The 16,958-nt window shown below is 42.9% G+C and overlaps 1 protein-coding gene across 1 annotated transcript in view; it reads right to left on the reverse strand.

The window, feature by feature from the left end:
• The window catches only part of SDK1 (sidekick cell adhesion molecule 1), a 982,297-nt gene that overhangs the window by 203,407 nt on the left and 761,932 nt on the right, over positions 1-16,958 (reverse strand). The window contains exons 18-19 of the mRNA XM_017533779.2: positions 6,772-6,887; positions 4,412-4,604 (exon numbers count right to left, since the gene is read on the reverse strand). Of these exons, the coding sequence (XP_017389268.1) occupies positions 4,412-4,604; positions 6,772-6,887 (309 nt within the window). The remainder of the gene's footprint in view (positions 1-4,411; positions 4,605-6,771; positions 6,888-16,958) is intronic.

Here is a 16,958-nt window from a genome sequence, read left to right on the forward strand (position 1 = left end):
GTTTTATCTGATGAGACATAAAATTTACAACTGAAAAGCATAAACAGACATTTTTCAAAAAAAATCATTCATTGAACATTCACCAAGATCAACCACATCCTGGGCCATTAAACAAATTTCAACAAATATAAAATAACTAAAATTATACAAAGTGTGTTCTCTGATCATAATGGAATCAAATTAGATATCAATGGCAAAAAGACAATATAATCTCCAAACACATGGAAATTGAATAGCAGAATTCCAACTAATTCATGGGTCAAAGAGAATATCTCAAAGGAAATAAAAATACAGAGAACTGGATGAAAATGAAAGTACAGGGTATCAAAACATGGATACAGCTAAAGCAGCAAGGAAGCAGAAACGTACAGCACTAAACGTTCACAATGGAAATGAAGAAAGGCCTCCAACCGAAAACCAACATGCCTACCTCAAGAAATCAGAAAAGTGAGAGCAAAATACACTCGAAGCAAGCAGAGGAAAGAAATAATAAAGAGCAGAAATCAATAAGGTTGAAAATGAAGGAGAACATGAAGAAGAGAAGAAGACCTGGAACAAGAGGCTGGTTCTTAAAAAACAAAACAAAACAAACAAACAAGCATAAAGTTGGTGAACCTTTAGGAAGAATGACAACGTTAAAAAGACAGAAGATACCAATCATCAATATCAGGAATAAAACAGGACATCACTATAGATCCTGTAGCCATTAAAAAGGTAGTGCTGCAAACATTTTCATACTCACAAATCTGAAAATCACCAACTACCAAAACTTAGCCAAGATGAAACAGACAACCTGGATAGTCCTAAAAAACATTTATAAATTGAATTTATATTAAAAATCTTCCTAAAAAGAATTCTTCAGTCCTAGAGAGTTTCACTGGAAAATTCTACGAAACATTTAAAGAGAAATTTACACCAATTTTACACAGTCTCTTCCAGAACATAGAAGAAGTGGGAATATTTCCAAACTTTTTTTGTTTGTCTGTTTGAGATGGAGTCTCACTCTATCACCAGGCTGGAGTGCAGTGGCCTGATCTTGGCTCACTGCAACCCTTGCCACCTGTCAAGCAATTCTCCTGTCTCAGCCTCCTGAGTAGCTGTGACTACTTACATGCAAAAGCCCTCCACCAAGTACTAGCAAAATGCACCACCATATCCAGCTAATTTTTGTATTTTTAGTAGAGATGGGGTTTCACCATGTTGGCCAGGATGGCCTTGATCTCCTGACTTCGTGATCCACCCACCTCGGCCTCCCAAAATGTCACACATATCTTATGAGACCATATTACTCTGATTCCAATACCATACAAAGATAACACAAAAAAAGAAAACTACAGATTAATATCTCTCATGAACTTACATCCAAAAGCCTCCATCAAGTACTAGCAAAGTGAAACCAACAGCATATGAATAGAATTATACACTGTGACCTAATGGAATGTAAGTACACAAAGCTGGTTTGACATTTGCAAATCAGTCAATGTAATTTAACGTATCAACAAGCTAACAAGAAAAACCAGATGATCACATCAAATGATGCAGTAAAAGCGTGAGAAAAAAATTTAACATTTATTCATGTCAAAAACTCTCAACCAATTAGTAATGGTAAGGAATAACTTCAACTAGATTTTAAAAAAATCATCCTTAACAGTGAACAACTGAGTGTTTTCCTTCTCAGGTGAAGAGAAGGCAAGTCTGGTCTTATCACTTGTTCAGCGTAGTACTAGAAATTCTAGACACTGCAAATCATGCAAGAAAAGGAAATGAAACACATACAGGTTAGAAAAGAAGAGCTGGAGGAAGGTGGATGTGGCCATAAAGGAAACTGGATAATTTTTGTGACCTTGGAAACATTCAAGATCTTGATTATCATGGTATATACACAAACCTACACATGTGACAAATTGTACAAGTCTAAACACACACATGCACAAACAAAACTGGAGAAACCCAAATCAGATCTGTGAATTGTATCAGTGTCAATATCCTGGACATGATACAATACTATAGTTTTGGAAATGTCAGCTTGGCAGAAACTGGGCTAAAAGTACATGGTTCAAATATTATTTCATATAATTGCATGTGAATCTGTAATGTAATAAAAATTTCAGTTAAACATGGCTGAGCTTCGTGGCTCATGCCTGTAATCCCAGCACTATGAGAGGCCGAGGTGAGTGGTCTGAGTTTGAGACCAGCCTGGCCAATATGGCAAAACCCCATCTCTATTAAAAATGCAAAAAATTAGCCAGGCATGGTGGCCGGCGCCTGTAGTCCCAGCTACTTGGGAGGGTGAGGCAGGAGAATTGCTTGAACTCAGGAGGTGGCGGTTGCAGTGAGCCAAGATCCCGCCATTGTACTCCAGCCTGAGGAATAGAGCAAGACTCTGTCTCAAAAACAGAAAACAAAAAGAACAAAAAAACCTCAGTTAAACAAAAGTAGAGAGCAGAGAAAAGGCAGAAAGGCAGAGTACGGGAAGAACTTCTGGGATCAATTCACAGCAGCAGCATGGCTGCTTTTCATTTTATCTTTTTTGGTGAGGAGGGGTTGTTGGTTTCAGGAGGTCAAGAAATTCATGTTTTATTCCTCCCATGTCACTCATGTGACATAGACCTTGAGTCAATGGCGAGATCATTCCAGGAGTGTGGCAAGGAGAAAGCTAGGCTGCCAAGGGCCAAGGAGAACATAAGGTGTTCAAGGTCAAAGCAATGGTTACACTGAAATGATTGGGGGCTATCCCGGCAGCTCCATGGGCAGCACAGTTGGGAGCTGCCGATTTTGAGTGAGGAAGACCTGAACACATTTGTGGGTGGAGGGAAAGCATTCAATAGTAAAAAGATCGAAGAATAGAGCCATGAGGAGGGACAGGCGAAGAAGGGAACAGGATGATGGAGGACCTTAGAGAGGCCAGACTTCATCGTTTGAGAGGAAAGGGGAGAGAGGCAAGGGCAAGGACATGGAAACGGTGGGTGAGATGGGAAGGTGAGGAGTTCATCCTGGTGGCCTTGGCCTCTGCTAATGTCACCTGCTGGGACTACAGTAAGGCTAGGGGTCCAAGAATGGGGTGGAGCAGCACGGGGTAGAGCTGGTGACCCCCAAACTCCAGTAGAGACAAGTTCAGAAGGCTGAGCCCATCCAGCACTGGCGGAGAGACAAGCAGCAAGCAGCAGCTATGGGTGACTTAAAAAAAACAATCATCCTCATTTTAACTTTCATTATAAAGGGAGTACAGACTCATGGTAGAAATTAGAAAATACAGAAAAATACAAAGTAATCTGTAAAAACGACTCATAATCATACCACATAGGGATAGCAAGTATTAAACGTGTGTGGCATATTTCTTCCATGGACTTTTCTCCATTCATATCGTTTTCATTTGGTGTCTTTTGATAAAATTTGGATCTCAGTTTTGTATACTATTATTTCACAATGTACTATCATGGCCATTTTCACTCACAATTTTTGATCTTCAAAGTTTTGTTTTTTCAACAACTACAAAATATTTCTTATATTGCCATTCTATGCTTTTTTCCGATCCTCCCCATCTGGAACATTTGAATGCTTTTCACATTTTTTCTGACTACAAATAACTGTAACAAGCTGCCTTGTATATAAATCTTTGTGTGCATCTGTGGTTATTTTCTCAGGGTAACTTCATTAGCTAATGTTTTCCAGATGTGTCAGCTAGCCTGCAAGCAGAGAAGGCATGGGTTCAAACTGACCAGATGGAGATCATGCAAACTCATGGAGCTTAGAAGGGCGTGGGGGAAAAGGATCCTAACAGCAAGGGTCAGGGAAGAATGGGCTGGGAGGCATCAGGAGGATCACGGAAGGAGGTGAGGGAATTAGAAATTGAGGTTTAGGTGAAGAGCAAGTTCAGCAAGACCAACGGTGTGGCTGCACGTCTGGAACTAGACTCTCCACCTCTGTCCCCAAGTCAAAAAAGCCATGTTCTATTCCTCCCGTGTCACTCATTTGACACAGACTTGAGTCAATGGTGAGATCGTTCCAGGAGAGTGGCGAGGAGAAAGCTAGGCTGCCAAGGGTCAAGGAGAACATAAGGGGTTCAAGGTCAAAGCAATGGTTAGACTGAAAGGAAGTTGGGGGCTATCGCAGCAGCTCCAGGGGCAGCACCGTCAGGAGCTGCCAATTTTGAGTGAGGAAGACCTGAACACATATGTGGATGGAGGGAAAGGATCCAATGGTAAAAAAGATTGAAAGGCCAGAGACATCCTCTGCCAGGCATTACCAGTACTTTCTGATGACCGATCTCCTTGGGTGAGCTGACTGCAAGCACTCTAAGAATACAGGGCTTCCTTGTGACCCACCCCTGCCCTTGCCTGATTCTGGAAGTCACAGCAGTGCACACCTCTTTGACAACTGACTTACGAGACACGCAGAAAGGAATACTCACTGTCTTCATGAGTCCAGATGAGCTGAGGTGTGCTTGGAGGCCCGTCCCCAGGGGTGGTGAAGCACAGAACTGAAGTGAAATAGGCAGTGAACTTCTTCAGGTTTGTTATGTGCCCGTGGTGGACTCCGTGGAAATCTGGGGCAATGGTGACGACAGTGACAGCCTCAGGGGCATCTGCTGGCCATGCTAGAAGCTGAGACGGAATAGGGTGAAAAAGACATCCCTTTTTCCGTGGCATTTCTCCACATACACTTCAGTAGCAGAATTTTATTTTGCAACGAGTATGTCTTGTCAAACATAAAGTCATAATTAAGAAAGGCCACAAATCCTACGTCTTATAATCATACTTCAAAAAAGTTGAGATAAAAGTATAGTTTATAGGTTTTTGTATACAAACATATATATTCACATGTATTTTATACTTGTATATATAAATAAAATAGCTACTTAACTCATATTGGAATAATGGGCACGCCTTCAAATCTTCACCCTCTCTTCACTTAAGAAGGTTAAAAAAATATATAATATATACTATATATATATACACATATATAATACATATGTATACATTATATATACACATATATGCTAGATATGTCTATATATCTGTATATAGACATATATATATATATATATATATATATATATATACATATTTTTGAGACGGAGTCTCACCGTGTCACCCAGTCTGGAGTGCAGTGGCGCATTCTCAGCTCATTGCAACCTCTGCCTCCCGGGTTCAAGCGATTCTCTTGCCTCAGCCTCCTGAGTAGCTGAAACTACAGTTATGTGCCACCACACCTGGCTAATTTTTTCTATTTTTAGTAGAGGTGGGGTTTCACCATGTTAGCCAGGATGGTCTCGATCTCCTGAACTCATGATCTGCCTGCCTTGGCCTCACAAAGTGCTGGAATTACTGGTGTGAGCCACCACGCCCGGCCATACATATGTATTATATACACATATATATTATATATACATATATACTATATATAACATTTTAACAGTTAAGAATAAAGATGAAACCATCTGTTAATTCAGCTGAAACAGTGCAACAATGAAACAAACACAAACATTTTTCTAGAAAGCACCTACTCTGTCTCAAAAAAGGCATGAATAATTCAACAGGAATAATCTTAATTATTTATAATTTATATCATACTAGTTTCGTGAAAAGGATTTTAGAAAACTGTTACAATCTTAAAGAAATAAAGTATATATACGCATCCTAAGGAAAGCTGTTTTAATGTTTTGGCAGCATTACGTATGTGTGTGTGTTTTAATTCCTTTGACGTCAAACATTTCTAGGATTAATTGGATCTGAAAGTTGACAGGCTGTGGGATGCCAAGGGTATTTACACAGATCAAACTGACAACGAAGTCATCACATGAGCACCGCAGCCTCACCGATGAGACTTGACAGGAGAGGCAAGAAGGCAAAAGCATCTGGGTGAGCAATATAATTTTCTTTCAAAAAAGCTTGTGGCTCTGAATACTTCTGAGGGGAAACAAAAGGCAGGGCAAATTTCCAGCTACTCCTGCCTTTCTGTCAGACGAATAAGTGTTTCAGCAAGTTGAATCAAAATGGGGGGAAAAATGAACCGTGTGCCTGAGGAAGCACACCCTCTGAATGTGAAATAACCAGGTATGAAAGCAAATGAGATGGAATCCCTTCAGGTAAAGAGCTTCCCTGGTTTACTGGCTATTAAAGATTAGTGGATGTATTGCAGCTAAATCAAGGTGGGCTCCGAAATCCAGTCAGGAGAAGTTGATCTGAAAGGGAAGATCAGCTGTGCTTTTGGAAGGTGTATCCTGGCACATCAATGAAGTTAACGTACTCTGGTAATTAAGACATAAGAAGTCGGATGATGGAAATGTGTCTATGTGTCTAATTCAGTCTGGGTGGGTAGCTGGAAACAACCGGTCTCAGTTCTTTAGACAGAGCTCTCCCTGAAGTAGCAAGGGAGGAGAAGAAAATATCTTCTCTTGATGGAAATATCCCTTTGCTGGGGGCCTGTGTTCTCCTGAGAGGGCCTGCTTCTGGGAAGAAGTGATGTGTGTAAATGTTGATTCTAATCACTGAGACAGGACTCTGACTGGCCATTTAAAAAATGAATGGCCTTTCTCATAAGAAATTGCTCACTTATGTATGAACCATACACTTGATAACTAAGAATTTGAGTTTCTGAACCTGTAGAGCTGATGCCAAGAGTTTGGATAAATGGTGATCTCGCCAAGGTCAAGATGCTCTGTATCTTGACACAGCCAGCTCTTGATGCACAGGAGGGGCTGCCTCCAGCTGCGCTGCACAGTGGATCCAGACGACAGCTGCCCACAGGCCCTGAACCCAGGCCACATACCTTGTATCCCTGGTTGATCCCATTGATGAACTGCTGAGGTGGAGGATTCCACAGGAACTGAATGGTAGTGGAGTTCACGGCTTCCGTCTGCACGTTCTGTGGGGGCGCGGTGGGCACTGTGGCATAGCGTCATTGATGACAGCAGAACAAATGGCAGGCAGCAGCATGGAGAGGAGAGACAGAAAGGAAACCTTTAGCTGCTACTCACACTCACAGGCAGTTACTGCACTGAGACCAAGGAAGTGTGATGAATATTTTTGGGAGGCTTACCATGGCATTACAAAGAAAGAGAATGGGGCTATTTTTCATTTTCTCTTGCAGAATTCTTTAAGGCATAGGCAGAAAAGTGGATAAGAGCATCCTCTCATTCCACAGATGAGCCTTTCCTGTAGCTCCAAGATGGACAGCAAGCAAAGCTTGACTTTCTTTTTCAATGATCTGATATTTGAGATCAATGCAAGCTTTCATCTAGAGATCCTCCCTCAATATATACCACTATGTTTCCAGCTAAATTGTTCATTACATGGAAAAAAAAAAAAAACCAAGCAAACAAAATCATCACCCTCCTTCCACATACACTGTTATTTATCCATTTGGAGACTAAATTTCTCTTTGTCTGTCAATGGGGACAACCATTTTTGGATTTTCCATGGTTTGTTTCTCTCTTTTATAGAACAGCTATTGAATCCAATTATATACCTGCCAAACGACTGCCTTCAAGGGGTGTCCTTTCCAGGGGACATGCTCATGTAACTGTAAGAGTGAGATGCTCTGCAGAGCAGTAAACTCGCAAAGGGTAGGTGCCTGCCTTTGGCCTGGGAGGGCTGGAGGGCCTCATCTGGACTGTGTTTGGGAGGAAGGGTGGCCTGTCAGGGGTAGGGTCTTGAGAAGGATGCTCTCAACTGGGGGAGCCATGGGCAAAGGCAAAGTGCTGCCAAGGAGCCTGGCGAGGATGGGTGCATGGAGAGCACAACTGGATGTGGGGTGGGGGGAAGCGGGGTGCCGGCAGTGCACGGGTCTTGCTGGGATTGCCTATCACACTGAGCAGCGTGGCTGATCACTTATACATAAGGCAATAGGGAACTGCAGGCCTTCCGGAGAGGACAGTGGGCAGGGCTACCTTCTTCAGGATGGGAACCCCAGGGGCCTGCAGAGAGGGGCCTGGCCTCCGCTGCACCATCAAGCCTTCTACTGGGTAGAAGGAATGTCCTCGCTCTTCGGGTGCTTGTTCTAAAAGTGAGGCACAGAAGCCTAAGGGATCCAGTGGATCCAGGTAGAGAAACAAAAACAATTGTCTTCTTGGCCCAGAACACATGTGATCCCATGTGGTCCTGGTAAAAATCACTACATTTTTCTGGGTTCCCTTCCCCAAAAGCCCATCTCAGGCAGAGATGAGACAAACATAAACTTCACCAAGCCCCTCAAGTCTTCTCTTCCCAGGTGTGCAGGATGGCCCTCTATCCCCATCCACTGCTGTGATGCCCCTCAGCCCCCTCTCTAAGACACCAGGAAACTGCCCTACTTGCCATCCAGTAAAATGTGTGGGTTAAAAATGGACACAGGGCTTCCTGTGCCTGGGATGCTGAGCTTTGCAAAGAACATCACATCCACCTAAGAAGAAGACTGAATGAAGTACAAAACAATAACTTTTCCTGAGCCCACAAGAGAGCTTCAGTTGCACACCAGCCAAGTGTACAGAAATACAAGGAAAGATGGGCCTCTCCAAGGAGTCAGGATGGGTCCCACTCACCCGTCACAGGGCGCGGGAGGAGGAGACAATGGAAATTCACCCCAAATCCTCAGTGAACAGCTGAAGGGTGAATGTGAGCTATAAGAGAGGGCAGAATCTTTGGGAGCTACAGACATGCAGAATCCGGAGGAACAAAGACGAGGACTACATGTATTTCATGGGTGATTTCCACCCAGCATTTGAGGACTAAATTAAACCAATTCTAAAGCATTACCCTGACTCCAAAATCAGAAACAGCCACTGAAGGAAAACTATAGATCAATATCCCTCATGAACACAAGTTCAAAAAATCCTCAACAAAATATTGGAAAATAAAATTCAACAATATGTAACAGTCATAATCTAGCCTGTTCAAGTGAGGTGTATCTTATATAAGCAAGGCTGGCTCAAGATGTGAATAACAAAATAATTCCTCACATCAACAGAATAAAGAAGAAAAACATATGAACATCTTAATGGATTTAGGAAAAGCATTTGGCAAAATTTAATAACCAATTGTGATATTTTAAAAAAGAAAAAACCTCTCAGCAAAGCAGGAATTTAGAAACAAATTTAAACTTTAAAAAGGGCACCTATAAAACACCTAAAGCTAACATCTTATTTAGACAATAAAAACACAAAATAGATATAAGTTTAACAAACTATGTGCAATATCTGTACACTGAAAACTACAAAACACAAATGAAGGAAACCAAATACCTAATCAATATAGAATCATATGACACTAATGGATTGGAAGAAAACACAGTAGAGAGGTCAATTCTCCCCAAACTGATCAATACAGTGACTCCAATCCCAATCAAAATCACAGCTACACTGCACTTCAGCCTGGGTGACAGAGCAAGACCCTGTATCCAAAAAAAAAAAAAAAAAAAATCTCAGCTAGATGTTTCTTAGACATTGAAAAGGTGATTCTAAAATTGATATGGAAAAGCAAGGTAACTAGAATAGCCAAAGCAAGTTTAAAAAAAAAAGGACAACCTTTACTGTCTGATTTCAAGACTAACTATAAATCAATAGAAATTAAAACAGGGTGTTACTGGAGAGGGGTGAACACATTGATCAGTGACAGAGAATACGGGCAAGAAATTACTCACACATGTATCACTGCCTTTCAATAAAAACACAAAGAAAAGATAGTAATTTCAACAAATGGTACTGGAAATATTAGACATTCATTCACAAAGTAAGACAAAATCTGGATCTATACCTCATACCATTTATAAAACCTAACTCAAAATGGATCAAAGGCTTAAATGTAAACCTATAATTATAATACTTCTAGGAAAAAATAGTTGTGACATTGGGTTAGGCAAAAATTTCTCAGATACAATACCAAGGACATAATCCATAAAAGGAAAAAAAAAATGAATAAAGCTGACTTTGTGACAGACATCTGTTAAGAAAATTAGGTATAAATAGGAATTTTCTAGGCCACAGACTGGGAGACAACATGTGCAAGACAGATATCCAATGAAGAACTTATACCCAGGTTGGGTGCTGTGGCTCATGGCTTATGGCTATAATGCCAGAACTTTGGGAGGTTGAGGCAGGAGGATTGCTTGAGGCCAGGAGTTTGAGACAAGCTTGGGCAACATAGTGAAACCCCACTGCTACAAAGAACTACAAAAGGCCGGGTGCTGTGGCTCACGCCTGTAATCTCAGCATTTTAGGAGGCTGAGGCGGGTGGATCACCCGACGTCAGGAGTTCGACTGGACAACATGGTGAAACCCCATCTCTACTAAAAATACAAAAATTAGCTGGGCATGGTGGTGGGCACTTGTAATCCCAGCTACCCAGGAGGCTGAGGCAGGAGAATTACTTGAACCTGGGGGGTGAAGGTTGCAGTGAGCCGAGATCATGCAACTGCACTCCAGCCTGGGTGACAGAGCAAGACTCTGTCTCAAAAAAAAAAAAAAAAAGAATTACCACAAAGAAAATTAGGGTGTGGTAGTGCATGCCTGTAGACCCTGCTACTTGGGAGGCTGAGGCAGGAGGACCCCTTGAGCCCAGGAGTGTGAGTCTGCAGTGAGCAGCCAAATAAGACTCTGTCTCTTAAAAAAATAAAAGAATAAAAGCCCATTTTTCAGAAAATATAAAGAATTTTCAAAATTCAACTATAAGACAACCAAAGATGTGAGCAAAAAGAACAAACAGTTACTTCGCCAAAGCCAATAGAATGATAGGAAATCTGCAAGTGAAGAGAACCTCACCTTCCTATCACTGGTCACCAGGGAAATTTACCATGATGGATGCCCTGGACCCTTATTAGAAGAACTCAAACTACACAAAGCAACTGCAATAACAACCAGTGTCGGTGAAGATGCGGAAGGCCTGAGGTCCTCGTGGCATGAGAGGGAGGTGCCCATGACACGGCCACGTGATGGGACTCTTTGGTCCTTTCTTACGTAGTTAAACATGAGTGAGCCATGTGACCTGGCAATCCTGCCCCTGGGTGACTGTGCACAGGAGATGTAAACGTTTACATAAAAATCTATATGAAGCAGGGCATAGTGGCTCACACTTATAATCCCAGTATTTTGGGAGGCCGAGGTGGGAGGATTGCAAGAGCCCAGGAGGTTGAGACCAGTCTGGGTAACACAGCAAGACCCCATCTCCCCCAAAAAATAATTTAAAAATTAGCTGGGCGTGATGGTGCACACTTGTAGTCCCAGCTAGTTGGGAGGCTGAGGTAAGGGGGATCACGAGAGCTCGAGAGGTTGAGGCTGTAGTGAGCTGTGATTGCACCACTGCACTCCAACCTGGGCAACAGAGTGAGACCCTGTCTCTAAATAAATACATACATACATACATAAATAAAATCTATATGTGATATTCATAGCAGCTTTAATAATTACCCCAAATTGCAAACACTCTAAGTTTTTAAACAAATGGATGGGAAACAAAACTGTGGTGCACCATGGAACGGGATGCTACTCAGTGGCAGAAGGGAACAAAATACATGTACATATGAACACATAGGCAAATCTCAAATGCATGAAACCAAGGGAAAAAAGCCAGGTTCCACAGACTGCACACTGCACGCTCCACTTATATGATGTTCTGAAACAGGCAAAGTGATGACAGGAGAAAACAGCAGTGCTTGCCAAAAGCTGGGGCAGGGTAGAGAGGTGATTATATAAGCACAAAGGTGTTTGGAGGAGGTGATAGAAATAGTCATATCTCCATCATGATAGTGAACATGGGCTAGTGATGTTTGTCAAAATGTATATGTAACTGTACACCAGAAACAGTGAATTTTACTATATGTAAATTATGATACCACAATAAATCTCACTTTTAAAACATGCTCCAGGCAGGGCATGGTGACTGACATCAGTAATCCCAACAATTTGGGAGGCCGAGGTGGGAGGATAGCTTGAGGTGAAGAGTTTGAGACCACCCTGGGCAACAGAGTGAGACCCTGTCTCTACAAAACATAAAAAATTAGCCAGGCATGGCGGCGTGCACCTGTAGTCCTAGCCACTTGGGAGGCTGAGGTGGCAGGATGGTTTGAGCCCAGGAGTTTGAGGTTATAGTGAGCTATGATCCTGCGACTGCACTCCAGTTAACAGAATGGGGCCTTGTCTCTAAAAAAAATAAGACAAAGCAAAATGCTGCACATTCTTTGATACTTTTCCCACGAAGAGGTGGTGTCTATGTCTGAAACCCTTCAATGTAGGCTCTGAGACTGCTTGGCCAATAGAGGATGACCCAGGTCCTAATAAACTAGCAACTTCTCGTTGGAGCAGCTGTAGGAGGGTGAGGATCCTGAGACTGCAGGCTGGTGAGGCCAGGGGCAGCTGCCCCAGTGGACAGTGTAGGGAGCCTGTCTTCCTGCCTTCCTAGCCACGGTGCCAACGTGTGCACAAGACATCTTCCCAACTGAATGAGTGGCACAAACGGTCACATATCCAAGCCCTACTCCAACTCCTGACCCACAAAATCATGACATATCACAGGTGTTGCTTTTAACCTCCAAGTTTTGGGGTAGTCAGTTAGGCAGCAATAGATGACCAGAACAATCTCTGCTAAAAGAAAAAAAAAGAAAACAAAAGAGAGGAAGGAGAAAAAGGAAGAAAAGGGAAAGGAAAGAATAAACACCAGGAGCTATTGGGAAAAGACCAACAATTGTTGTGACATTTTCCCTTAGAACCCACAACCTCTGGGGTTGAGGAAGGCATCTCGTTCTCCATTAGGTTTAGCTCCAGGGTTTCATGAAGCCCAATTACTGACTCTGGAATGCCAGAATACCAAATATCAAACGTCGTTAAATTCTCTAAAATAAGGCTACGCAGATCATATGCAATAAAAAATATTTGCATAATTTAAATAAGTAGTTGTTTTCTGAAGATTCAAGAGGACATCTCTATCTCTGCTTGGCAGCAGCACAATCCTCACATCAAGTTCTGGTCCTGCGTCCTGGAGGCAGTGCCTCTCAGGCGCACCATGGTTACATAGAAACAAATTCCTAACTGAGCTGGCCCGTGTAATAAGGCATTTCCCCTCCCTTCTCATTATGTGGGCTACCTAAAACCACCAGCTCTTACACTTACTCTACCTGGGCTTCTGGCTGTGGCACCCACTCTACCTGAGCCCCTGCTTGTGACATTCGCTCTACCTGCGCTTCTGGCTGTGACACCCGTCCTACCTGTCCTCATGACACCCACTTTACCTAGTCCCTGGCTTTGACACCCACTCTACCTGTCCCCATGGCACCCACTCTCCCTAGTCCCTGGCTGTGACATCCACTCTACCTAGTCCCTGGCTGTGACACCCTCTCTACCTGAGCCCCTGACTGTGACACCCACTCTACCTGAGCCCCTGGCTGTGACATCCACTCTACCTATCCGCATGACACCCACTCTACCTGTCCCCATGACACCCACTCTACCTAGTCCCTGGCTGTGACACCCTCTCTACCTGTCCCCATGACACCCACTCTACCTAGTCCCTGGCTGTGACACCCTCTCTACCTGTCCCCATGATACCCACTCTACCTAGTCCCTGGCTGTGACACCCACTCTACCTGTCCCATGACACCCACTCTACCTGAACCCCTGACTGTGACACCCACTCTACCTGTTCCTGTGACACCCACTCTACCTGAGCTCCTGGTGTCAGATTCAGAGCCTGACCTGTGGGCACACATTCTCCTTTCCCAGTCACAGTACAAGGGACATTCTAAGGCCTCAGTTTCCTCTCTCTCAATATCCTTTATTGTTTTTAGTGGACGCTCTAGGGATTATAGAATATATACTTAATTTTTACATCATTACCTAGAATCAATTTTATATCATTTTAGCTGGAATATAAAACCTTATCATCTTATAGATCCATTAACCTTTCCCCTCCTATGCTAGTCATGTTAAATATTACATCTAAACCACTGAATGTGCCATCATACAGTGTCATATGTTTTGCATTAAATAGTCAATTGCATTTAAAAAAAAAAAAAATCTCCAAGCCTGCTTTTATTCCCAGGCCCTCGGCTTTTCTTTGTCCTAATTATTGCCATCAGAAGTGACTCAGAAATTTGTTGACAATGGAATTAAAAATGCCCTCAAGCGAGAAAGAGTTACAGCCAGCAAATCCTTCTTGACAGTGTTGAAAATAAAAGAGTGGTTATGGCTGGGATAGTCTTAATTATGAGGGTTACATAACTCTACCCCTTCTTAAGCCAAAGACAAGGGCTTAGTCCCACTATGCCACCGAAAAGTGAAGGCAAAAGGGGTTTTGGCCATTCAGGGTGGCCTCCTGCTGCTCAGACTAAGCCTCCAGGGACACTTCCTCCCTGGATGATTAGCATTAGGCTCTTGCTGTGCCTTCAATACCAGGCCTGGAGGCAGCCTGGTGACGTGACAGGTGTTATGCTCCTTTCTGGTTTTCATAGAGCATAAAAATATCTTTTCACTGGATAATTCCCCCCACGAAGGCACACACCTGAGCAGGCTCACAGCCTAAACCCATTCAACAAGGTCTTAATGCTCACAGCCAATGACAAGGTGTTCTGTCCTGAAGCCCCCGACACTCAGAGAATAATCACAGGTGAAAGGAGAAACCGGAAAAGCAGTTTCAGGCACTAGGGGTTTTATTTGTCATGGAAATGTGTGCAACCTGGATCAGACAGTAGCAGTTTCTCCTACTTGGAGAGGGAATTTCTGGGAGTGGGTGGGGAAGACGGAGGCGGGACGTGCAGTAGTCTCTCACTGTACCTCGGTTGGGTTACAAAGGGCCCAAGACACTGATGTCTGTTAGTTTTCAGAGCCATAAACCATGGTTTACAGCCATTCAAAAATTTGCAACTGTTGAAATTATATTTCATGCTATTTTCACTATACATATGCTGTGTTTTCACTACACACACACATTGCACATTGCTCAGTGAAAGAAGTCACTCTGGAAAAGCCACGTGTTGCGTGATTCCAACTATATATGGCATTTTGGAAAAGGTCAAACTATGGAGACAGCAAAAAGACCAGTGACTGCCAGGGGCTGGCAGTCAGGAGGGATGAGCAGGAAGAGCACGGGGATTTCTCAGGCAAGGAAAGTCTTCTGTAGGCTCTAACGATGAATACATGTCACTATACGCTTCTCAAAGCCCACAGAATGCACAGTGCCAAGCGTGAACTCTAATGTAAGCTATGGATTTTGGGTAATGATGTGTCAAGGTAGGTTCACTGATCATAAGAAAGGTACTGCTCTAGTGGGGCATGCCAATAGAGGAACAGGCTGTGTACACGTTGGACAAAGAGTATATCAAAACTCTTTGAACTTTCTACTCAATTGTTCTGTGAATCTGAAACTACTCCAAAAAAAAAAAAAAGAAACTCTCCCAGAAATTGGATTGGGCAAAGATTTCTTGAGTAATACTCTATAAGCATAGGCAACCAAAGCAAAAAAAAAAAAAAAAGTAAAACAAAACTATGCATGTGGTTCCTGTAATCTTTCTAAACCCAGTAACTCTCTTTGGAGGATCTGCTGCAGAGAGGCACAGGGTGGCTGAGCCACGTGGCACTTTCCTGACGCCCTCATGGACCCCTCATTATCAAGCTGTTTTATTTCAGTTGCAGGTTGTTTCTCATATGCGAATTTGTCTGTACCAGGCACAGGGCCAACTGATATACAGGAGCTAGAAATAAATTATTTAGGCAGATAGTGAGGGTAAAAGAGTCCTTGGCAAGGCTTCCCTTTTAACAAAAAGCAGCTCCCAAATCATTTCTTTTCTAATAAAGATCAGCCTGAAAAATCGAGCTGCAGACATAGATAAGCAAGCTAGAAGTTTGCACAGGTGAATGTTGGCAGCTGTGCCAGTAGAAAAGGGCTACCTGAGGGTTTAGGTGTGTTCAACACGGAGACCCTGTCTTCCCTTTTCTTTGTCACTACATGTACAGTAAAAACACAGGCAACATGGTGCCAGCCAGGCAGAGAACCCATCTGCACAATAAAAGATTAGGGTGAGGGTGGCCACATTTTCCCATGCTATGCAAATGGCACATCTAGTCCTAACCAGTTTTTCGTGCCTTATGCAAATTGCACACCTGCTCTGACCAATCTTTCGTGCCCTATGTAAATCAGACATTGTGTCCTCCAGCTCATCTGTAATGCCCTTTGCATTTTGCCTCGAACTGGAAAAACCTGCTCGGGACCCCTCTGCAGGAGAGAGCTCTTCTCTCTTTCGCCTATTTAACTTGCACTCTTAACCTTACTCCTTGTGTGTCCACATCCTTGATTTTCTTGGCGTGAGACAACGAACCTTTGGTATTACCCTAGACAACGATGCTGTGTCACAATGTGGCTCGACTTGTGTGTAAGGAAGTTGTGAGCTGTATGGACCCCCAGGCTGAAGGCCACATACCCTGGGCACACCCAGATGAACCAAGCATGCAACCACGGGAGGAAACTAAGTGCTCAGGCAGAGGAGCAGGGACTGAGTTAAGAAATGGACACTGCAAAGCTGGAGCCAGGATCTAATCAGATCAAGCTCTGGCATTACCCCATTGCAACATCCAATTAGATCATGCCTCATTACCCTATATGTATGAAGCCGGGCACAGCCCCCAGCCTGTGGAGACAGATTTGAGTCTTTCCTCCTTCTCCTCACCAGCTGACTTGCAGTAAAACTTGCTTGCTGCAAAAACCTAGCACTTCAGTGTCTTCCTGTTGTGCAGGGGCAGAAGAACCCAGTTTAGTTCAGTAACAGGCTCAGCATGTGAGGGCATTTTTTATTCAATTAGTTGGCTAGTATTTTTACCTATATGACTAAATAAAATGTATGATTATGTTTATAATTATTATCTGGCATTAGGTGTTCCTTATTAAAATAAAAATGATTTGTAAAATTTTCTTCTCACCCAGATACTTCTTTCCTGGCTAGTGATGATGTAAATTCGGCAAGATCTGATTTTTGATGGAATCTCGAAATACTGTTTTTAT

This window comes from Cebus imitator, unplaced genomic scaffold (genome assembly GCF_001604975.1).
Source record: "Cebus imitator isolate Cc_AM_T3 unplaced genomic scaffold, Cebus_imitator-1.0 Scaffold82, whole genome shotgun sequence".
In the NCBI taxonomy this organism is placed as follows: domain Eukaryota; kingdom Metazoa; phylum Chordata; class Mammalia; order Primates; family Cebidae; genus Cebus; species Cebus imitator.